Here is a 23,133-nt window from a genome sequence, read left to right as displayed (position 1 = left end):
ATAATTCACATGTAAAAATGCTATTTGACAATCAAAATTTTTATTAAAATTGTGTTAAAATAAAAATATTATTTAATTTGATTTATTCTGTGCTTTTTTTTAGCTGTCTTGTTACTTTTTATTTATCACGTTCCTTCAGTTTCTAAATGTGCTGTGAAATCAATGCAGTTTGCATACATTAACATTTCTGAATATTTGCATGAAAATAGTTTAAGTTGTCTTCAGTTGAACGAAATTCAAATTCCCACCTTTCAAGGGTGCAAAAAAAATGATGTTGTTTCTTAAATGGTTTTATTTGCTTCCGCTTCCACGCACTTTAACTTACAGCCTACTGAACCCAAAGCGAAAAGAAGACTGAAAAACATGCAATGCGCTTACATGACAATACAAACCGCAGAGCCACGTTTGTCCAGCCGCCTGAGCCTGTTGCGAGTCTCCGTCATGCACACGTAGCTGTAGCCCGCCGCTTCCACGGACGTCCTCCTCTGGACGCGGTGCAGCAGGATGCGGTAGGTGCCCGTGATGGGGTTTCTCAGGTCCGCCGCGTCCAGGAGGTGGCGCTCCGTGAAGCCCAGCTCCCCTAACGCCGCTTTGACGCTCAGGTCTTCCGAGCAGAGCGCGGAGGCCGGCCCGGCCAGGTGTGAGGACGCGGGATGGGGAGAGAGGTACTCTGGTGGGTAGTCGACGCCCCTCATCCACTCGCCGGCCATGATCTTCGCCACGCTGAGACGGTCGGCGGGTACAGATCTCAGCAGACCCCGGATGACCTTCGCGCAGGGGTCGGGCACGTAAGATGGGATGCTGTAAGAACCCTGCAGGATGCAGCACCTTAGCCTGCCCGCATTGGCAGCTCTGAAGGGCATGGCGGCGGTGGTCATGAAGTAGAGCAGGACCCCCAGAGCCCACAAATCCACATAGCGGCCCGCGTAACCCGAGCGCTTGAAGAGCTCGGGCGCGGCGTACGGCGGGGAGCCGCAGAACGTGTGCAGCACGTCGTCGGGGCGGCAGACGGTGCTGAAGCCGAAGTCGCCGACTTTGACGCAGCACGTGCCGGTGAAGAACACGTTCTCCGCCTTCATGTCTCGGTGCACGATGTTGCTGTCGTGCTGCCAAAAGAAAATGCGCAATTAGTGAGCGCGAAGAACCAGAGTGTTCAAAAATAGAAAGTCAAAATTATTCAGAATCAACTGTAGAGTTATAATCACTTGAATTTGCAGAAAATAGCACGAGAAAAAATATAACGTAATTGCTATATGTAATGGAATAAAAATCTAGGTAAAACATCAATGTTACTAGTACTTTCCTACTACTCCAAATAAATAATACATGTAATAAATAAAAATAAAAATGTATTGCGGGAAACAAAATACCACATAAGACTGCAAAATGAATAGGTAACATTTCTTTCTTATTTAAAGAATCATGAAAAAAAAAGAAAAAAAGTAATGGAAATAAAATACAACAATTATTCAACACAAATAGGACAAATACCACATAAAAGCAAATATAATGAATATACAAATATCAAGTCAACATCAAAAGTAACTAAAATAAAAATTATTTGAAGATAAATGACACGTTAATGCGACATGAGAAAGAAAAAAAATTATGGAAAGTATGTATTTAAAATATAATCATCAGTCATACAAAAAATGATCAAAGAATATATTCAATGAACAGTTTTTTGAAATTACTAAAAGATATGGCAAAAGTATAAATCTAAATTCTTTTCATGAAAATCTTTAATTAGACTGCCCCAAAACACGCAGAAAATACAAACAATGATTTTAAAAAATCTGGGGTGAAAAAAAGTTGGGATATTTGCAGGGTGTCCACCATTTATGGACAATTTTTTTTTCACTTACACGACATTTATAGTTCGTAATGCAAGTCTAATGACCATTTGCTTATCTTCATTCCTTTTCTTTGCTTCGTGACTGGCTGAAATCACAAATACGGTCGTTGACCCATCGAGAAAAAAAGTAATATATTGTTATTATTTCTCACCATGTACTTGACTGCGGCCAGCAGCTGAGCAAACACCAGCTTGCTCTCCAGGTCGGAGAGGCGCCCCCTGGTGCAGATGCGGGAGAACAGCTCCCCTCCGCTGGCGTACTCCATGACCAGGTACAGCCTCTTGCAGGTCTCCAAAACCTCATACAGACGCACGACATTGGGGTGCAACAGCTTTTCCATGCACGAGATCTCCGAGGCAAAAAGAGCCTGGGAGCGCTTGTCCAGCCGCGTCTTGTCCAGAACTTTCACCGCCACTCTTTCTGGTAAAATATAATGGAAAAAAAAAAAAAAAAAAAATCTCATATACAGTATGTGTGACTGCAGCTGCTGAGTTGCTCAGAACACCACTTGCTGCTTCACACACTCGAAAGTTGTTATTATATGATCAGATCTAGTAGCCTACTTGTGTAAAATCTCCATTATAGTGATCACATGGGGACAACTAAAGCATAAAATTACTAAGCCTGATTTACCTTTGGTCAGGTCGTGTATTCCCAGTCGGACCTGGGAGAAGTTCCCGGATCCGATCTCCCCTCTGAGCTCGTAGAAGCCCACCCGGCGTCCAAAGGCAAGCGCGTCCATCACCCTCTCCGAGTGGCTCAAGTCGTAGGACGCTTTGGAGAACGCCGTGTTCCGTGGCACCTCCTGCTCGGCTTTGTTCTCCTTCTCTTTGACCGATTCCCTGACGTTCCAGGACGTTCGTTTGAACGGGCGTTGTCCAGTGGGACCCCCTAATGAGGAGGGGGATATACAGTTGGACATACAAAATACACATTTTTCACTTTGGGTGCACTTTGGAGGCCATTCCATGATCAGAGGTTTAGGGGTGCTGGCATTTTACATGATTTCATACCACATTTTGGTAAAGCCTGTGACTAAAATTTCAATCTGATAAAAGTTATTTATTGGATCATAATCATACACATACTGTAACCCTATTATTTTTGGTCTCTCAAATTTTAGGGTTGCTGTGATTCAATTTAATGGTGGTTAAAGGTCAAGTGTCATCCTTATAAACATTCTAAAATAGGAATTGTAATGAAAAATACATACAACGTGATTCACTTCAATGTCCATACGAAAAAATAAATATGAGCGGAGAGTGCGTCATCCATGGGCAAAGTTGCGGGAGTCTCATTCGAGATCCAAGTGGTCGCCATATTGGCTGCATCTCCTGCCCGTGACGTCACCCCGGACATTCGCCGTTGAAAATAGGCTATGGCCCCTACTGTGGAAGATGAACACGCCACTCCTGACACGGAAGCTCTTTTCGAAGAAGAGAACATATCACAACCGAGTGAAGTGACTGGGGTAATATTACCCTATCGTTTTGAGACATATTTAGATGATATGCGGATCACAGCCAAACCGCATGCGGACAAACCACCTCCCCGCGGCAGTGATAAAAACAACAGCGCCCGAGCGACGACGATGCCGCAGCCAAACCGCCTCCCCGTCCAATCCACCTCCGTGCCACGATGAGCCACCCGAGCTCGGTGCCAGAATGAGCCACCCTGGCTGAAGCCGCGATCATGGCGGACGAAGGCACGGCTTCGGCTCATCTGAAGATGATGGGTACATCGACACATTTAGCAACCCTGACTTAGGTGCGCGGATCTTTTGGTACATTCTGAGAGGATTACACCCCCACATACACATACCTGTCATTTGGAATCCACAAAGCTCTCGTGCAATCCATTTTTTACGACGAACCGGGTCTTTTGAACAGTATGAAGAATGAATCCATCCTCCCGAGTTTCCGAGCAATGTCCAGCAATACAACGAGCCGGCATTTTGGCTAACACGAAGGAACAACGAGCTACCTTCCAGCAGGTAAAACGAGTATAAACAGACGAGATCGCTTAAGTACGCTACTACCTCATATGTCACTTCCTGCTTCTTCTCGAAAACAAATCCCTCGAGAGGATTTTCATGGCGGGAGTTACAAAAACCCAAATATGTCAAAACCATGTTTTGTGGTGAATAAAAGGATGGGTCCACACCGGCTGCCGTTTTTTTTTTTCATTAATAAAGTACTAAAAATCATGTATTTCATGACAGTGGACCTTTAAGCTTCGTCAAAAATGGTGCACTTACATGATTTGATGTTCTTCTTGTTGCGCTCCGTCTTGTTCTTGTTCACATACATGACTACTGGATAGGTGTTGCGTTGCATAGGAGTTGGGTCGCCAAGGAGTTGTGAGCCAGCACTCTTAGGTGATGTTTCCCATAATCGCCTGAAGATCTTCAAATTCTCCTGCCCGTCGCTGCTCGTCGTCCACTGCAGTCTCGGGATCAGGTGCCGGCCCGCAATGTCCCGAGGGCTGTAATCCGGGCTCCTCCCACGCAGACGGACCGCAGAGTAGCTTTGCGGAAGCTTCCAAACGCAAACGCTGGTGGGATTATCCTTTATCCTTATCGTCTTTAAGATGTGCCGCAAGTGATGGGGTCACGGCAGACTGACAGTAAGAGCGGGCCCAATTAGCGTGCCACATTTGTGAGCTTTCACTCTAAATTCCCAACTCAACGGTGCCAGTAAAGTAATTCCGTGATCTAATTTTGACCCATCACAGAGGAGTCTTGTTAACAACCCTGCAAAATGTTGAAGATTGTTGTCGTGTTGTTGATCTTTTAAGTGTAATCGCTGTGTACAATACATAAAATGAGGTTTCGAAATCACAAAAATCAAACTGTTCTCTTGCTTTAAATGAGTTCTGGTAACGTTAGCATAGAATATCCCACCTTGTCTAGATGGTAACCCTGTGACACAGTGACCCAGACACACAACAACATAACCCCAGACAGACATACAACATGACAGCAGACAGTCTGTTACATGTCAGTGGACTGCCAGGACTTTATCGTCTGTAAGCCTGATACTTACAGCACATGTGTGTAATCCAATCATCTCCTGCTTGATGCACATCTCCGCACGTGATGAGGACACTGCAAGTATGTGCACAAGTGAACGCCATAATTCACACGCAAGACTCGACAAAATAATAATAGGCTGCCCCTGCGCACAATACAAGCTAACTGTAACGATACAAAATTTATGTAATATTACAAACATGACAATAACAAAGATAAACTATATTGGTTAAAGTTGAGACACGGTGATATACTGTAGCATTAGAATGACATGACCATTTTTAGTCAAAAAGTATAATTTAGTCAATACTTTGATGAGTTATGGGTTGTTATTTACTTTAAATTGAGAAAATTGTGGTATTTAAAAAGAACAATGTCAATTGTTCATTCAATGTTTCAGTAAGTTTTGTGTTATATTATAATATCTTTATATTGTATATTTCACTTTTGATGCCTTAAGATTGATATTATATTTTGGCATTACGTTACAAATAAAATGTGTATTTATTTCTCAATATAATACAAAGAATCACTAGAAAACCCCCAGAATATTTTTTCCAATTCATATCAAGAAACCACACACACACACACACACACACACACACACACACACACACACACACACACACACACACGCGGCGGCGCGGTGGATCAGCTGGTAAAGCGTTGACCTCACAGTTCTGAGGACCCGGGTTGGATCCCGGACCCGCCTGTGTGGAGTTTGATTGTTATCCTCGTACCTCTTTGGGTTTTCTCCAGGCACTTCGTTTTCCTCCCACATCCCAAAAACATGCAACGTTAATTGGACACTCTAAATTGCCCCAAGGTGTGATTGAGAGTGCGGTTGTTTGTCTCGATGTGCCATGCGATTGGCTTGCAACCAGTTCAGGGTGTCCCCTGCCTCCTGCCCGTTGAGAGCTGGGATAGGCTCCGGCAATCCCCGTGACCCTCGTGAGGATAAGCGGCAAAGAAAATGGTTGGAGATATATATATATATATATATATATAATATATATATATATATAAAACAAAATATAAGAACCATGACTCCCAATATGAGCACAAAGTTGACCATGAATTTGTTGCAGCCAGTATCCTGTCAGCCGTTTGACAAAACAGGTAATTCAATGAAGTCGTGTTGTAATAAACGAGATTACAACAAAGGGAATCACGGCCGCGGTTTGTTTTGAAAAAGAAACTGCTAGTGAAACTCGTCCTCGGTCTTTTTGTCTGTGTGCTGACGATGATCTAATGATCCACCCCGCAAATGAGGGGATCACATAAGCATATCAAACACGGACTAACACTCGAGTAGGATAAGGTGGGATGGGAAAACTGCATTTGTTAAAAGGCAACGGATCGCTCGATGATTTACCGGGGACGACTCAGCAATAAAAGCTGGCAATGATATATTTTCCAAGATCTTATATTACATCATAAATATTTGTGTGCCCTGCAAATTCTTCCTTGGCAACAAGTAGCCAAGAAATTGAATCTCAGCAATTTTGTTGACCTATAATGGTGATTCTGTGACTTTCATGTGGGCGACATTGCCCTAGGATGTGATTTGTAACATTGTGTATTTTAGATAATAAAAATACGGTTTATAATCCATTTTGTACTGTTTCTAAATCATTTATTTTCTGTTACCAACAACTAGTTTGTGATGCACAGAGACCCTCGGGCACAAACAACAACATTCGACAAGCAACAAGTGGCCAGGAAGTGGAATCTGAAGAATTCTCTGGACCTCCGATGCCGCTCGCCAAAATGTAGTCGTTAAGTTTCACTTACGTATGAATTACTGTATTTGTCTAGTTTTTGTTTTCAATATAGAATGGTAATCCAGTCATTTGGATGTGTCTCATAATCATGCTGTTGCTGGATCTGAAAAATTCCGTTACTAAACCTGCTAGAAAGCTAAATATGTAAATACATCCCAGCTGCCCAAATTGGGCAAAAATTGTAACAATGCCCCAACAATTCTCCTAGCAACAAGTGACCAGGTAAAAGAACTTGAGCCATTCTGTGCCATGCCGGTTAGATGGCTAACATTTTATTGTTCGAGCTGTTTTTGCTCCTTTGAAAAAAAGGGGGGCAGCTCCCGTGCCATTTGCCGCCATGCTGAATAAACACAAAGGTGCTGAGGGGGGCGGCCCGGGAAGGTGAGGCTCAGGGCGCCCCCACGCTGATCCTGTTTACGTGCTGGGGCCTGCTTTTTGTTTTAAGTCAGAGGTGCTAAATACCTCCCCCGCTGAGAAAAAAAAGATGATTAATGCCTTTGATTGAGTGCCACATTTAATGGTTGCGGGGCTACTTCTGGCACTTCATTAGGCAGAGCCATGGCTCCGCTCGACACGCTCAAGCGGGCCAGAAGAAGCGGACCCTGGTCTCTTTTTGGGGAGGTTAGCCTTTGAAGTGGCCTGCGGGGAAACAAGCGTCCCCAACAAAAGCATGGAAATGTGATTAGCTCTCACTTGTTTCTTTTGAGTCCACACCAGTGACATTTAAGGCCAAAGCTCATATAAATAACGGAGGTGCTGTCAGGGCGAGAGGGACACTTTGGCTTCGGCAAGCCGAGGAGCTGTTTTGGTGGACTTCAAAAAGCCATGGACGCGTCACGACAGTGCCTGGCGCTGCTTTGCGCACTCCACATGACATGTAAGTACTGCTGTTTGCTACGTGGAGTACGAGTGAATCCCGTCGTTTCCTTGTTTGGGCACATTCATCTGCATGTTTTGCCGGGATTTATACATTGTGTCAGAATTTGGCCCAGAAATAGACATAGTTGATAGAAATATTGACAGTTGATCACAATTTTATCTGTAAATACCCTGTGTATGAAAGTAGGAATGGATCATTCCACTGTTGCGATAGATCCCCGAAATTTTGATTTTTCATTTGAGCAAGACGTTTTAGATGGTTATACTGTTTTCTATTTCCAATGCACAAATTGAATTGGGAATGGGAATAATAAGCCCAGCAGACATATTTACAGATGAACCCATGTGGAGATTGTGAGAGTGAGACAGCAGGAAGTTGTAGTCTAATTTACAATGTCACTTCCTCTAGGTTTTTTATCATGCCATTTGCTGATCTTTTTAGGGTTAGGGTCTCATAAAATTATTGAATTTTTAATTCATTTCAGAAATTTTCTGTGTAATTGTTAAAATAGTAAAATGGTAAACGTCATTTTACAAATTTTTTACTTTTTGCATTTATTTTGTGATTTTTTTAATGTTCATTTATTTTCTAGTACAGTACATTAGTGTAATTTAGTTGTGCATTTTTGTTGTATGATTTAATTTAATTACAATTTCTCCTTTTTGAAGTAATTTTTTTTCAGTAACATTAAATAAAAATGTTTGTCTTGTGCTGGATTTTAAAACCTTTTGCTAATAAAATGTTTTTTGGAACTGAAGTCAGATTTGTCATTTTGCAGGGGCCGCGGTGCTCCCCAAACACGCAGACCACCGGAATCTGTTCACGCAGAGGGTGTGCTGCAGGCGGCAAACTCACTTTGTCTACATTGGTCAAGGTAAAATCTCAAATCACTTTATTCATACATTCTTCTTTAACAAGCTTTTTGCAAAATTGCATTTTGTTTTTACGTTAGACATCTCGGGCAGTCCCATAAGCGTGGACGTGGGCAAGTGCAGGCCTCACTGTGGAGGGGCAGCAGCCAGGCCGCCCAACGAGGCGGGGACACAAGACTATGAGCAACATGCATCCATGCTGGAGTTCCTCAGGAGCAAAAAAGTAGGTGCAGAAACACGTAAAACACCACACGGCGGCGCTATTTCTAAAAGAGTCCCTCTGAGTCCAGTTTTACCATGACACATTCTGACCTTGAATCCCGCATTCCAACCAGCTGAGGACGCACCGACCCAGCTCCCCTGGCGACGTGCAGCCGCAGAAAGCGTCGCTGCCCTCGTGCGGCGTGAACCACGCGTGCGAGCCGACGGGCATGCGTGTGGACCGGGTGCTCCTGTTCGAGGGCCCCCGTGAGGTGGACGTGATCCAGGAGTGTCACTGCGAGGTCCAGCCGGGTCAGTGCATGCGCGTGCCCTCACTGAGGACCTTCTACTCGGAGACGCCCTACGAGAGCGTGGTGGATGTGGGTGGGTGCTCGCAGTCCAAGGGAGCTCCAGGTGAATGATTTCATTCGCCGTATTTTTTATTTAGTTTGTAGTCTATCTTTTATCCATCGATCAATTTTCTTGGCTGCTTATCCTCACAAAGGTGGCAAGGGTCTCTTTTAATTTCATAAAACGATTTAATTCAAGGGACGGCACGGTGGATCAGATTGTACAGTGTTGGCCTCATAGTTCTGAGGGCCCGGGTTCAATCCCAGCCCCGCCTGTGTGGAGTTTGCATGTTCTCCCCATGCACTTCGGTTTCCTCCCACATCCCAAAACATGCAACATTAATTGGACACTCTAAATTGCCCCTAGGTGTGATTGTGAGTGCGATGTGCCCTGCGATTGGCTGGCGACCAGTTCAGGGTGTACCCCGCCTTGTATATGTTGACAGCTGGGATAGGCTCCGGCACGCCCCTCGTGAGGATAAGCAGCAAAGAAAATGGATGGATGGATTTAATGCAATAAATTTTCATTTTGTTTCTATCTCGCATGTAATTTTTAATTACCTACATTTTTCATGTAATATAGGAGTAATTTTTGAAGATATCCATCGATTGTCAGCACCACTTAACCCGGTTCAGGCCGCAGGGTGCTGGAGGGTATCCCACCTGATTTCAGGCAAAAGGCGATCTCCACCCTGAACCGGTCACCAGTCACTCACAGGGCACTCATTCCATGATCCATCCATCCATTTTCTTAGCTGCTTATCCTCACGAGGGTCGCGGGAGTGCTGGAGCCTATCCCAGCTTTTCATTAGTATACTTAAAACGGAATTGTAATTGTATTTTTGTGTGTGTAATTCTAGAGGTTTTTTTAAACTTCATTTGACTTTCATCTGTGATTTTTGGCAAGGGGGTTTCATACCAGTAGTTACTAGGCCTAGGTTAATAAGGACACCCTCTTATACACACACACACACACACACACACACACACACACACACACAACACACACACACACACACATGGATTAGGTTCATTGACAAAATGTTTAACAAGGAAAGAAAATTTTACATCAGCAGCCCCCCCCCAAAAAAAAAAAACCTGGCTGTGACCTAATCCACAACTGTAGTATTGACCCCCCCAACCTCCACTTGGGTGTAGCATAAAACTTTATTAGGTTTTACAATGTATATCAATAATTTAGCCCCCAAAACAAACGAATCAATCATTTCAAGCTCCCAAACCCAATCAAGGTCTGTTTTAGTTTTGTACATCATTTGATGTTTGCGCATGAACCTTGTCAGGGTCATATTAAATGTAAGAAAAAATATGAGGACTGTGACTTTGGGGTCAACTTTGAGGTTAGTGTTTATTTCAGGTTGATGTCTCATTTTTTATTTGAAGACATTTAATGTAATATTGTCCAATTTGTTTATTAAAAGGTGGCATGTCAGATAAAAATATTAAATATTGTAGAGATATTTTAATATACTACAGCTCAACATTTAAATAAATTATGTAACATTTTAATTAATATTCAAAATGATACAAATGCAAATTCATTAAAAAGTAAATATTTTTTAAAAAATCTATTATTCAAATCTATTTATCATCATATTTAAAATGTGAAATCTTTAAGGATCATTATGGCATCTTTCATTTTGAAAATTCTTTTAAATTCCAAATTTCTTCCTCCATTGACTATCCGTCAGGTTGAATTTAAAGCCTCATTTTCATATTAAGAAATTATTAAATCTGATAATCACATTTGAAATGATACTATTAACCATAATCTGTACGAGGATTCTTGTAAATGGCCACGAAATTCGACAGGAGCCTTACTAAATTTGTATATTTAAAAAAATACATAACTATTAACCGATTACTGGGTTGAATGTGTATATATATATATTTTTTTTTATTTGTTTTTCGAGTTGTATCGTCATCCAATTATGTGGCCCATGATTCTAAACACAAAAACTATGTAAATACATAATGGGACATTGCACATTTACAGTACAGTAGTTATATTTTACTAAAAATGACTTTTAATATTGACAAATAAATGAAGTGGGAATTTCCTCCACCTTTCTACACCTAAGGTTGAGTTTAAAGCCTAATTTTCATGATAAAACATGATTAAATGGCAATATTAGATTGGTTTGTATCAACAAACCAAGGTAAAGATAATCCCTTGTTGTTGTTAACAGAAGGATTAGAAATGTATTTTTTTTGACATGTAAAATTAGACATTTAACGCCAAATAATCCAACATTTTCACAGAGGGATTTTCCTGCATCCCCACCCAATTCGATTCAGTCCTGGTGGAGACCCCCAACAAAGTGGACGTGATCCAAACGGTGGTGGCCTGTGACCTGAAGGAGAGCTGCTACAGGGTCCCCTACGTGGAGTATTACTACGAAATTGTGTACCACGGCGACGGCGTCAAGGAGGAGAGGCTCGTGGTACGTTTAAGAATAAAATAGCGTGGCTTGGCCTTTCCTGGCTAATTTTTCGTTCCATTCCGTAGGCTTAGCTAGCACATGCAAATTGGTCCATCCATCCATTTTCTTTGCCGCTTATCCTCACAAGGGTCGTGTGGAGTGCTGGAGCCTATCCCAACTGTCAGCGGGCAGGAGGCAGAGTACACCCTGAAGTGGTTGCCAGCCAATCGCAGGGCAGGGGCAATTTAGAGTGTCCAATTAATGTTGCATGGTTGTGAGATGTGGGAGGAAAGCGGAGTGCCCGGAGAAAACCCACGCAGGCACGGGGAGAACATGCAAACTCCGCACAGGCGGTGCCGTGATCGAACCTGGGTCCTCAGAACTGTGTGGGCCAACGTTTTTTACCAGCTGATCCACCATGCCGCCTATGCAAAGTGGTGTCGTTTGTAATTCTACATTCACAAGTCAAGAGGAAACACTGCTGCCGCGTGGGTGCCAGACACTAATGAAGTAGTTTTAGTCGCGCTGGCCCGCGTGCGACAGACAGCACTTCGTCAGCCTCCTGACTTCCTCTCTTATTCGCACCACAGCCGCAAGTGAAATACTGGAGATTCTGGATGTTTACAGGAAAATAACACGGGAAATATGATTTTGTGGGATATTCATAGTAGGGGAGGATGCATAGATGAGTAAAGTAAAAGAGGTGGGCAACCTACGGCACACGGGCCAGATGGAGCATGCATGTGAGAAAATTTGAGTTCATGGTCTACTTAATGCAAATGCTCACTCTATGTAATAATAATAATATTGTCCATAAATTGAACTTTATCTTTCATTACACATAACACACTATTTTAAGAGATTTCAATATACAGTAGTTAACAATGCTATACTTGAAATGCACTCTTAACAGCAAATAATAATCATTTATTAAAATACAATGGCAGCACGGTGGTGCAGCTGTAGAGCGTTGGCCTCACAGTTCAAATCCCAGCCCCGTCTGTGTGGAGTTTGCGTGTTCTCCCCGTGCCTACGCGGGCTTTTCTCCGGGAACTCCGGTTTTCTCTCACATCCCAAAAATATGAATTCCTAGGTGGTGCCTGTGTCCTGGCCACTGACAGCTGGGATAGGCTCCAGCACTCCTGCGCCCCTTGTGAGGATAAGCGGCTCAGAAAATGGATGGAAGGATTGAAATTTACTCTAGCTCCTCAAAATGGAATTAAAAAAATGTTGCACTTTCAAGACCTTGGAAAAGTGTATTTAAGAATTAAGTGTAATTTTCAAACAAATGTAATTTTATTTTCAAAACAATACATTCATCAGGGTATTTACTAAAATATTTTTAAAAATTTGAATATTAACCCTGAAAGAAATTATTGCAATAAATCACAATATGTTTTTAAAAGACTAAATATGACAATAATAAAATATTACAAAAATTTACAGGGAACACACAATTACTTTTATATTCAAAATTGTAACTTCTGAAAAATACTGCAATACATTTCAAGAGTTAAAAAAAAAACCCTCAATTTTATACATTTATTTTTTTGCTGGGCACTCATTAAAACGTTTTAATTTGAAATGTATACATTTATGAACTAATATAAACTATTAGAACTAATAGACCCATATTTATAATAATTGTATAAATTTATGTAGAACTTTTCAGAATTAAGGCACCCCAGAAAATTACTGGTGAAAATACAAAAAAAAAAATAATAATAATTGTAACTTTCTCACACAGCGTTTGAAAGGCCTCAAAAGTATCCAAGATACATATCCATATTTTTAAAAGACATCCCTCTTGGATAAAAAGCATCAAATGAGTTTGGCTTCTTTGGGTGGGGTCTGTATGTGGGGGTGCTGGGTGGGGTAGGGGTGTGGGGGGGTCTGGGCTCAGGAGTGAAGGTGCGATCTTGGAGGGCAAACACAAGTGTCGAATCAAAGCGGCAGGCCACTCTGAACGACGCGGTCAATATTTGTGAGCTGACGGCCCGTCTCTCTGTGGTGCTAATGTTCCGCAGGAAGTGGACGTGGGCAGATGTTTGGGAGGCTGCACCACAGGAAACCGCTGCCTTCTCAGGTACGTACGAGCACGGCTGCGAGCGACACGTACGCGCCAATGGCCGTCACTTCACAAGTGCCTGTGAGCTCCGACACCCTCTCGAGCAGACTCTTTTAAGTTTACGCCTTAAACAACAAATGTTCTTTTTAACACGCCGCTGCTCTCCTCCGGGGCTTCAGTACATGAGATACTCTTTAAAGTTTTTCTGTTTAAAAAAAAAAACTATGAAGTGTAGTCTGCGTTAATGGCTGGTTTGTATGAGCAAATTTTGAAATTCAATCCACAAAAGTATTAGTGTCACTCATTAAAATACTGGCAATTTAACCCCACTTTTAATTTAAGGAAAATACTTTTATTTTATGTAAATAAATGTTCCAACTATATTATAACACCCATTTAATCTAATCTAACGGTAAAAAAATAAATACAATAGATTATAGAAATTTAAAAAAAAACAGTAAGAAAACGATTAGACTGTTTTTTTAAATTTTATTCTTAAAATTATATAAACTATTGGCAGAGTGGTGGCCGACTGTATATTTTAAAGTAGTCTTACAAATACACCTATAAAAATAAAAGGCTTGCAGATTAGGGTTAAGGTTACATTTGAAAAAACAGTAAGAAAAAGATTAGAAATGTTTTTTCATTTTATTCTAAAAATTAAATGATACAAACCATTGGCAGAGTGGTGGATGACTGTATATTTTAAACTTGTCTTACAACTACACCTATAAAAATAAAAGGCTTGCAGATTATTTGATTTTGAAAAGATGCACAAGAGGTGGCAGCAAGTGGGTAACTGGTTTGCACATGTGCCTCACAGTTCTGAGGACCTGGGTTCAAATCCAGCCTCGCCTGTGGAGTTTTCGTGTTCTCCCAGTGCCTGTGCGGGTTTTCTCCGGCCACTCCGGTTTCCTCGCATATAAAGTAAAAAAAATAAAATAAAATAAAAAAATAAACACTGCACACGTCAGTCGACAAAATGTTAATGAAATCATTTCCTCTTTCTTCAGAAGTCCATTGGACCCCGAAATCTGCCATCTGTGGGCCGAAAAGCGATCCAACTCCTGCGTGCCTCAAGGATACGAGAGCAACAGCTTCCTTAACCAGCATGGCAAGATTAGCACCATCCTGTCCATCACTTCCTGCCACTGCCCAAATTGAACACCCACGGACTACCGGAGCCCTCTCCTGGATAAAACTGCACATGACATGTTTGCCAAAGCGCCCTTAATTAAAATATTATTGTATGATATGTAACATATGTGTAAAAAAAGGGAAAAAAGTGATAATTTTTGTAAATAAATTTAATACTGAAATAAATGTGCCAAAGCTTCTATATAAAGGTCATAAAGAAAGCTTCCAGCTTCACGGATTGTTTCAATGCAGACTCCTCTCAGTTTGAGCGCGCTCACTACATTTTTACCATTTTGAACAGCAATGAGCAATTTCAAACTTAATTTGCCTGTTGAGGAATGCAAGTAAACGATATACTATAATTTGACATCTTAATGCAGTAAATGTTTTACCATTTTTTTTTCAGGAAAGAAAGTTCAAAATCACAATAATGTTAAAAATATCAAAGCTCCTAGAAGCAATGATTGGACTCCGGAAAAAAAAAAATAAAAAAGTAACACATTTTGCATTTTATGCTGTCTGTATAGAACACAGCCGCTAATACATGGGCTCCCTCTGGTGGTATGTAAAAACAGTGCAATGGTTACATACAGTCCATTGTTATTTACCAATCCATCCATTTTCTTTGCCGCTTATCCTCACGAGGGTGGCATGGAGTGCTGAAGCCTATCTCGGCTGTCAACAGTCAGGAGGTAGGGTACACCCTGAACTGGTCGCCAACCAATCACAGGGAACATTGAGACAAACAGCCTCACTCACAATCCCACCTAGGGGCAATTTGGCGTGTCCAATTAATGTTGCATGTTTTTGGGATGTGGGAGGAAACCGAAGTGCCCGGAGAAAACCCATACAGGCACGGGGAGAACATGCAAACTCCACACAGGGAGGGCCAGGATTGAACCTGGGACTTCAGAACTGTGAGTCACCACATTCAGACACATCTGGAAGACGGGCTCCAGCTGTCGGGTTCCTCGGGTGAAGGAAAAGAAGGACTGGACTGTTGACCACTCATTGTGATGAACATAAAGTGTGCCGTTCGTTTGAGAGTCAAGGTCCAAGGGGTTTGCCGGAAGACTGGTGAAAAACAGAACCCGATGTGAAATATTCACAGGGGTGAAATGTCCAGTGCAGGTGTTGGTAAACTCTGCTTTCTGACATCAAAAGTCACTGGAACAATCGAACATCCGTACCATCAGAAGGACAAAAACCTGCTCTAATGCCCATGCCATCACAGTACTTGACTGGCCAGGCAACTTCCCAGATCTAAACCCCATTGAGAATCCGTGAGGAATTAAGAGGAAAACATGGAGCACCAGACACCAAAACAAACATCAGACAGCAGGCATCAAGGAAATCGGGGCTTCCATAATTCTCCGGCAATGCCACAGGCTGATGCCACGTTGGACCCAAGCAGCCATTAAAGCAAAGCAATTCCCAGCCAAGAATTAGAGAAGAACATGGTTTTGAAAGTAACATATTTTGATTGATTTAATGTGACCCTATTTTTTTTGACAAAAAATAAGTCGTAAATGTTGATTTCTTCATAATATTCTTTTGAACGCCCTTATTTTGTGGGTTTGATTCTCTGGAAGCCCAAATTATGTACAAAAAAAAAAAAAAAGAATACTTAGAAATACAGATTTGGAATTATGCGACCAGAATCTATGAAAGTTTTAATTTCTTAAAACATTTTTCACACAAAATGTTTGGACACGGTCTGCAAAGCATCATCCACTACCCCAGCTCAAGTGGAACAGCACTCTAAATATCCCCTTGCATGCATGTAATGTTTTTAAGTGTAATTACATCGAAGTGAGTTTAATTTCCCCATTGAGGAACACCAATATGTATCAATTCAAAATTAAAAATACATTTTCTATCAAAAGCTGTACTTACTATGTTTAGCAGCATTCCTTGTCAGCCGCATGCCTGAGAAAACAGATTTTTGTCATTTACCATTTAAGAATGAAAATTACATTATTCTTAATAAACATCATTGTAATTTAGAGTGTCTATCTTTAAACATTTTTAAAAGAGCACTGTAATATTTTGTGAGGACGAATGAAAGTAGGTTGGTAGACAAATTTGATTTAAAAACAAAGTTTCCCATTACTAAACACATACACATGACATATAGTTTACTAAAAAGAAGTTTTTAAACGAAAAGTGTTCGTATGCTAGCTAGTTAGGGTGGTAGCTAGCATGTTTAATGGCTAGCTATCCCACCGGCTAGCTAGAAAGCGCTAATATTTAAACAGCGACTACATTGCTAAACTTCTGAGACTTTTGTACAAACACACGCGTTTAAAGGGCTTTTCGTACTTTGCTATCAACATCTATGAAACGGCACGTTTGTGTGACACATTCAACAACGTGCTCCTCCTTTTTTTTATGGCTTGTTTGCCCGCTTCGTCGTCGTGTGCAGCGGGGAACTTTGATCCCACCTGCTCCGGCCGGTCCCGAATCCATCAACTTGTGCCTAAAAATGAAGAAGTAAACGGCTTCGGGCTCCTCTCCAAAGTCAAGGAATTAAAGCTGTAACTCAATACACGAAGCAGTTATGCAAATGGTGGGGGAAAGGAACGTGTAGCAAACGACACCACTCAATCGCTTTCCATTATTCCAAATTAATGGATCCATTGTCAAGGGGGGGACATTTCCTCGAAGGGGGGACGCGACCCTCGCACGCATAAAGCAAACAAAGAGTAAAATTTCGATTTACTGCACTTTTTCCCAACTCTCCCTCAAATTCTCCACCATTCTACCCGACTTAAAGTTGATTTGGGCGTTTATTGGCTGATGTGGGGACAATAGCGGCCAGTCGATGGCCTTGACACCTTTGTCAACAACGCCATTAGTTCCCCTTTTCATTCGCTGATGGGTGATTTGCATTTGCGGCCAAATAGCATTTTTTTTTTTTTTACTGCTGTTTACCATGAAATTGAGTGAGGAGGAAGAGGAGGGGGAGTGCGGTATTAAGATATAAATAAGTGTCCCCCGTGGTACTCACTATTCCCTTCATAACTCACTTTTTTTCTTGCGAGATGCTCACGCTTGTGCTTCTGGTCGCTTCGGCGTGCACGGCGGTCCGGGCGCGGCCGTCGCTCCACTACCCGGAGGAGCCCTACGCTAACGAGTCCGCCCAGTCCGGGCCGGAGGAGGTCCGCTCGGCCGCCATCAAGCGACTCCTGGCGGTCTTCGGGATGGACGACCCGCCCGCGGCCGTCACGCACCGACGGAAGCAGCCCCCGCAGTACATGCTGGACCTGTACAACACCGTGGCCGACGTGGACGGCGTGACCAAGGACCCCTATCTGCTGGAAGGCAACACCGTGAGGAGCTTCTTTGACAAGCGTGAGTGGGGGAAAATAAATCAACAAACAAACAAAGGAATACAACATTAAGAATATTGCTTCAGAATTATGCCTCTTTCCCTATAAATACACTTTGTTGTTGTCGTTTTATTTCTTAATTCTTTCTTTCCAAAATACTATTTCAACTTGTAATTTTCATTTTACAAAAATACCGTTTCTTCTTGTAATAGTGACGTATTGCTTTAAAAATAAGATGTCGAACTAGACCTATTATAATGAAAACTTCTTAAATTACGATTATTGTGATATTATGATTGTACTTTACACAAGTAAAAAAAAATGTTTCTTGATAAATATTTGGAAGCTAAATGTTTTGAAAAGATCAAATGTAACTGTATTTTACTTAAAAGTACAACACTGTATAACTATCCATCCGTCCATATTCTTAGCCGCTTATCCTCACAACGGTCGCGGGGAGTGCTGGAGCCTATCCCAGCTGTCAAAGGGCAGGAGGTGGGGCACACCCTGAACTGGTCGCCAGCCAATTGCAGGGCACAGCCGTATTCACAATCACACCGAGGGGAAATTTAGAGCGTCCAATTAATGTTGCATGTTTTTGGGGATGTAAGAGGAAACCGGAGTGCCCGGAGAACATGCAAACTCCACACAGGCGGAGCCGGGATCGAACCCGGGACCTCAGAACTGTGAGGCCAACTTTAACAGTTGATCTACCATCTAATTGTACGTTTGATTCAATGATTCTTTTATGTACCACTAGAGGAAGGAAAGTATCATTTCTCTCCATAGATCGACAACTTTTTTCTTAAAAGATTTTTTTTTTTTAATGATGTGCTTTGTAACTGACATGCGACCAGTCCAGGGTGTGCTCCACCTTTTGCCCAAGGTCATCAGGCTCCGGCTGAGGGTGCGACTCTGAACAGGATAAGCAGTACAGAAAATTGATGGATGGATACTTCAATTTAATTATACATATTTTTTCTCATAAAGTTGCCATATTCTTATTATTATTATCGTAGTAGTTCTATTTTGTCATGATCATTTTAAACATAAGGCCGTCACCTTTTCCCATAAATTGCTTTATTTTTGTATGATTTTGAATTTTCTTTGAGCAAAGTAACATGCGGGTACAACCACAAACCCCAACTTTTCCCACCACCCCAAAAACCTGAAGTGACGGCACTTGTGTTGAGGTTGGATTGCTTCAATTCTGCTTAAGTTTTATTTCAGCAAATGTTGGTCGCATTAAAAATCCTAGATGACATCAAACATATTCAAATTTCACGTCAAATAGAACAAAAATCAATGGAACAAATAGAATAGAATGTTGTAAACCGTTGGTGTTAACCTCATTTTTCTCACTGTTGTTGTCCCGGTTTCCCTCAGAGGGCAGTTATGACTCTGAAACAAAAATATATAGTCATTCCATCATATTTACATCATCAATTTATGAACTAGTTTTGGAATCAGAAAGCAAGGGTAATGTGTTTTTCAACTATTCACGTTTGGTAACGCTTAGATCTTATATCTCAACTTTTTATGATATAAACTGTATGACAATTTGAAATTTTGGTACTGATTTTTACAAGAATCATAAAAATTGACACTCTAGATTTTGCTTCGCGGCCACATAAAACGGCAGGTCAGATCTGGCCCCTGGGCCTTGACTTTGACACCTGTGTTCTAAATAGAACATTTTAAGGGGTTCCGCTATAGAGCTTTAAAAAAGTTTCTTTTTTTTTTTTTTTTGGCCATTGCAGTTCGCAGCGAGCAGGTGGAGTTCCGGTTCAACTTGTCCACCGTCGCCAGAACGGAGAAGATCCTGACGGCCGAGCTCCACCTTTTCAAGCTCCGATCCCAGTCGGCGCTGACGTTCAATCGCCATCACTTCTGCCAGGTGTGATGAATTCTGCACGCGTCACTGGTCGGCCCATACCGAGCGACGATGAGCGCTACTTGTGTGCAGTGCTTGGGGTTCCGTAACTATAGATTTCATGAGCGGTAGACCTGTTTTTGCTGTTTTAAAATTTGGACCGCAGGTGAATGGTGTCGTAACGATTCAGTCGTAACAGCCAATCAAAGGTACCATGCGGTATCACGTCTGCTTTCATTTATCCATCCATCCATTTTCTTTGCCGCTTATCCTCACGAGGGTCGCCGGGAGTGCCGGAGCCTATCTCGGCTGTCAACAGGCAGGAGTCGGGGTACACCCTGAACTGGTTGCCAGGCAATCGCAGGGCACATAGAGACAAACAGCCTCACTCACAATCACACCTAGGGGCAATTTGGCGTGTCCAATTAATGTTGCATGTTTTTGGGATGTGGGAGAAAAGCGGAGTGCCCGGAGCAAACCCATACAGGCACGGGGAGAACATGCAAACTCCACACAGGTGGGGCCGGGATCGAACTCGGGTCCTCGGAACTGTGAGGCCAACGCTTTACCAGCTGACCCACCATGCCGCCCCAAGGCTTACCCTTAGTGGATAATTTATATAAATATATTGTTTTTCCAAAGACATGATTTTTATGATTTCATTTGTGCCTTTGGGGAAAAAGAGAAGCGTGGAGAGTCTCTGTCGACGAACTACACGTACTCAAAATACAAAACAGTAGTGTGGTACCTCAAAACATTATTTCCCGGTCAGAACGCTGCCCAATTCAGTCACGATCAACTGTGTCGCTCGATATGGGGCAAGTCTTTGGTGGACGTGTAGCGTGTGTGCTAACAGAGCTCATCTCCAGGTTAGCATCTACCAGCTGCTCGACAGCGCTAAAAGCAACAAGACGCAAGAGAAGAGGCTGCTGTCTTCTCGTCTCATCCCGGTCCACTCCAACGGTTGGGAGGTGTTCACCATCACTCAAGCCGTAAGTTATCCCCTTAGCCTCGAAATGAACGATCTCCGTGACGCGGCTAACCTCGACTCGCGTTTCCGCGAAAGGTCCGCTCGTGGACGGCGGACGAGGATAGCAACCTGGGCCTCCACGTGTTGGTGCGGACCATAGGGGGGAGTCAGATGGACCTGAAACTAATTCGCTTTGCCTCGGGACGCAACCACCACCAGAGCAAGCAGCCCATGCTGGTGCTGTTCACGGACGACGGACGGCGGCGGTCCGCTTCTCTGGAGAGCGCAGGTGAGGCCCCTGCTCATGAAACTATTAGAAATGGAAAACCGCTCATTTTTTAAATATAACAGCTCTACAAGGAGGGGTGTCCGCAGTAACACTAAAAGTTCTACCCAATTTTTTGCCAGATCCGGACGATCCCCAAGTTACCTCCGTTTTGCCCCAATCGGCCATGGCTGCCCCGGCGCCCCCCCGCAACGCCCGCTCACTCGACCAAGAGACGGCGTGGGCGGAGGAGACGGGCGCCTCCGCGCCGTGCCGGCGCCTGCCGCTCTACGTGGACTTCGAGGAGATCGGCTGGTCGGGCTGGATCGTGTCGCCGCGGGGCTACAACGCCTACCACTGCAAGGGCTCGTGCCCCTTCCCGTTGGGCCAGAACATGAGGCCCACCAACCACGCCACCGTGCAGTCCATCATTCACGCCCTGAAACTGATCAAAAGCATCGAGACGCCGTGCTGCGTGCCGGACAAGCTCTTTTCCATCAACCTCCTCTACTTTGACGACGACGAGAACGTGGTGCTCAAGCAGTACAACGACATGGTGGCGGGGAGCTGTGGCTGTCACTGACGACCCCCCCCCCCAAAAAAAAAAAAAAGAAAATTGCCATTGTATTATATGTAAATAGTTCAAAATTATAATATATGACGCTAGCTATATCCTGTAAAAGATGTAAATGTGCATATATTTTTGTTTACATTTATCAAAATAGTAATTGTACAATAAGAAAAAAATGTGTATGTACAAAAATCCTTCAAAATGGCACGATACACGTTTAGGGGGTGTCTGGTTTATGTCGGAATGCACATTTTTTGATCACTAACCTAAGATCATACAGTTGTAAAGTCCTAATTACTGTAAATATTTGTATGAGAAACACTTGTAGGTAGTGTATTTTAAAAAGTTACTGAACTTTTTTTTTTTTTCCACAAGACTCAGTTAAATACACAGTTAATGTAATGCAGTTTTCGCATATTTATGCAGTAAATTAACCATTATATAATCCAACCATTTTCTACAGCTCGGGTGTCAAACTAAAGGCCCGGGACCCCGATCTGGTTCGCCAAATCATTTTATGTAGCCCACAAAAGCAAATCGTGCGAGTCAGCCTCCATTTTTCTTGCTAAAATTTGTACCAAAATATAATAAATAGCATTGTGTGATTAACCGAACCCCTTTTAACAGCAACTTTGAACAATAGTTGAAAAATTATCTTCGGATTTCAAAAGCAATAATCCATCAAATGGCTATGTATATGTAACAATGTGATGAGGCGATGAAATATGTTTATGGTTTGATTGTCATAAGAGTTCTCTGCGGTAAACTGTAACTACAATGCGGCGCACCACAAAAATGGGTTGTACAGCATCGATAGGGTCCAGGTGAGCGGATGTCTATCCCATCGGACTTTGGCCAAGAGGCAGCGTACAACCTGGACTGGCCGTCGGCCATTTTACCGGCACGTAGAGACAAGCCCTCGCAAAATCATTCACACTTATGGACAATTTAAAATCATAAGCGAAGCTAAGATGCATGTTTTTGGGACGTGGGGAGAAGCTGGACTACCCAAGGAAAACCCACCCGAGGTGCGTGGGGTGCACGTACTGTACAGTAAAGCCAAAGTAAATGGACTGGACCTGAGATTAGAACTGTGTGAGGCAAATGTACGGATTTTGTGGTTGTACTGTCTATTTTTATTTGTAATTAGCTACATTGAATACAATTTGACAAAAATAAAATATTTTTCCTTCACTGATTAAGTATGGAGATTTAACAGCGAATGTATGCGTATAACTTGCAGGGTTTCAACAAGGTTAAGAAACATTTCACTAGACACTGTGGCCCCAAAAATTTCAACGTAGCAATTTACAGAATCCGAATCATCTTTAACGGCCAAGTTTGTTAAAACACACGAGGAATCCGTCGGCCGGTAGTTGGAGCCGCTCTGCTACTGTCGTCCTTTTTGCACCGTCATCAGCATCAATAAAATGACTACTTAGAAGTCCCGAAAAATAGTGAACAACGCAGGCAGAACGAACGGATCGTCAAAGTAATAAAGT

The 23,133-nt window shown here is 42.5% G+C and overlaps 2 protein-coding genes across 11 annotated transcripts; one reads left to right on the top strand and one right to left on the bottom strand.

Moving 5' to 3' along the window:
* Positions 1-274: 274 nt before the first annotated feature.
* LOC133511202 (serine/threonine-protein kinase NIM1-like) lies at positions 275-17,789 on the bottom strand. Of its 10 annotated transcripts, none has more exons than XM_061839905.1 (7): positions 17,650-17,789; positions 16,517-16,549; positions 4,901-4,962; positions 4,114-4,393; positions 2,490-2,747; positions 2,008-2,276; positions 275-1,106 (listed from the first exon to the last, which is right to left on the bottom strand). In XM_061839905.1, the coding sequence occupies exons 2-7, from the start codon at positions 16,545-16,547 to the stop codon at positions 375-377; spliced, it is 1,632 nt and encodes a 543-aa protein (XP_061695889.1). In that variant the 5' UTR covers positions 16,548-16,549; positions 17,650-17,789; the 3' UTR covers positions 275-374. The 10 variants fall into 10 exon arrangements, with proteins under 10 accessions (XP_061695889.1, XP_061695897.1, XP_061695893.1 ...); XM_061839913.1 differs by having other exon boundaries at positions 4,114-4,475; positions 17,650-17,695; XM_061839909.1 differs by having other exon boundaries at positions 4,114-4,608; positions 17,650-17,670.
* Positions 17,665-22,727, top strand: admp (anti-dorsalizing morphogenic protein). Its single transcript, XM_061839915.1, has 5 exons — positions 17,665-17,974; positions 19,713-19,849; positions 20,695-20,817; positions 20,892-21,084; positions 21,204-22,727. Exons 1-5 carry the CDS (start codon positions 17,665-17,667, stop codon positions 21,641-21,643), a joined length of 1,203 nt encoding a protein of 400 aa, XP_061695899.1. The 3' UTR covers positions 21,644-22,727.
* The last annotated feature ends 406 nt before the right edge of the window (positions 22,728-23,133 follow it).

Source organism: Syngnathoides biaculeatus, chromosome 13, assembly GCF_019802595.1.
Source record: "Syngnathoides biaculeatus isolate LvHL_M chromosome 13, ASM1980259v1, whole genome shotgun sequence".
NCBI lineage: Eukaryota > Metazoa > Chordata > Actinopteri > Syngnathiformes > Syngnathidae > Syngnathoides > Syngnathoides biaculeatus.
Note: the sequence above shows the minus strand (reverse complement) of the source record. Positions and strands in the feature narration are given on the sequence as shown.

Excerpts from the sequence above, each read along its gene's own strand:
- LOC133511202 (XM_061839904.1), bottom strand. The coding sequence starts at position 17,089 with ATGGATTCGGGACCGGCCGGAGCAG. Across the intron at positions 4,394-4,900 it reads TTGGATTACACACATGTGCT|CTTCCGCAAAGCTACTCTGC; the intron begins GTAAGTATCAGG and ends TGCGTTTGGAAG. Across the intron at positions 2,277-2,489 it reads AATACACGACCTGACCAAAG|AAAGAGTGGCGGTGAAAGTT; the intron begins GTAAATCAGGCT and ends ATATTTTACCAG.
- admp (XM_061839915.1), top strand. The coding sequence starts at position 17,665 with ATGCTCACGCTTGTGCTTCTGGTCGCTTCGGCGTGCACGGCGGTCCGG. Across the intron at positions 17,975-19,712 it reads GAGGAGCTTCTTTGACAAGC|TTCGCAGCGAGCAGGTGGAG; the intron begins GTGAGTGGGGGA and ends TGGCCATTGCAG. Across the intron at positions 20,818-20,891 it reads TGTTCACCATCACTCAAGCC|GTCCGCTCGTGGACGGCGGA; the intron begins GTAAGTTATCCC and ends TTTCCGCGAAAG.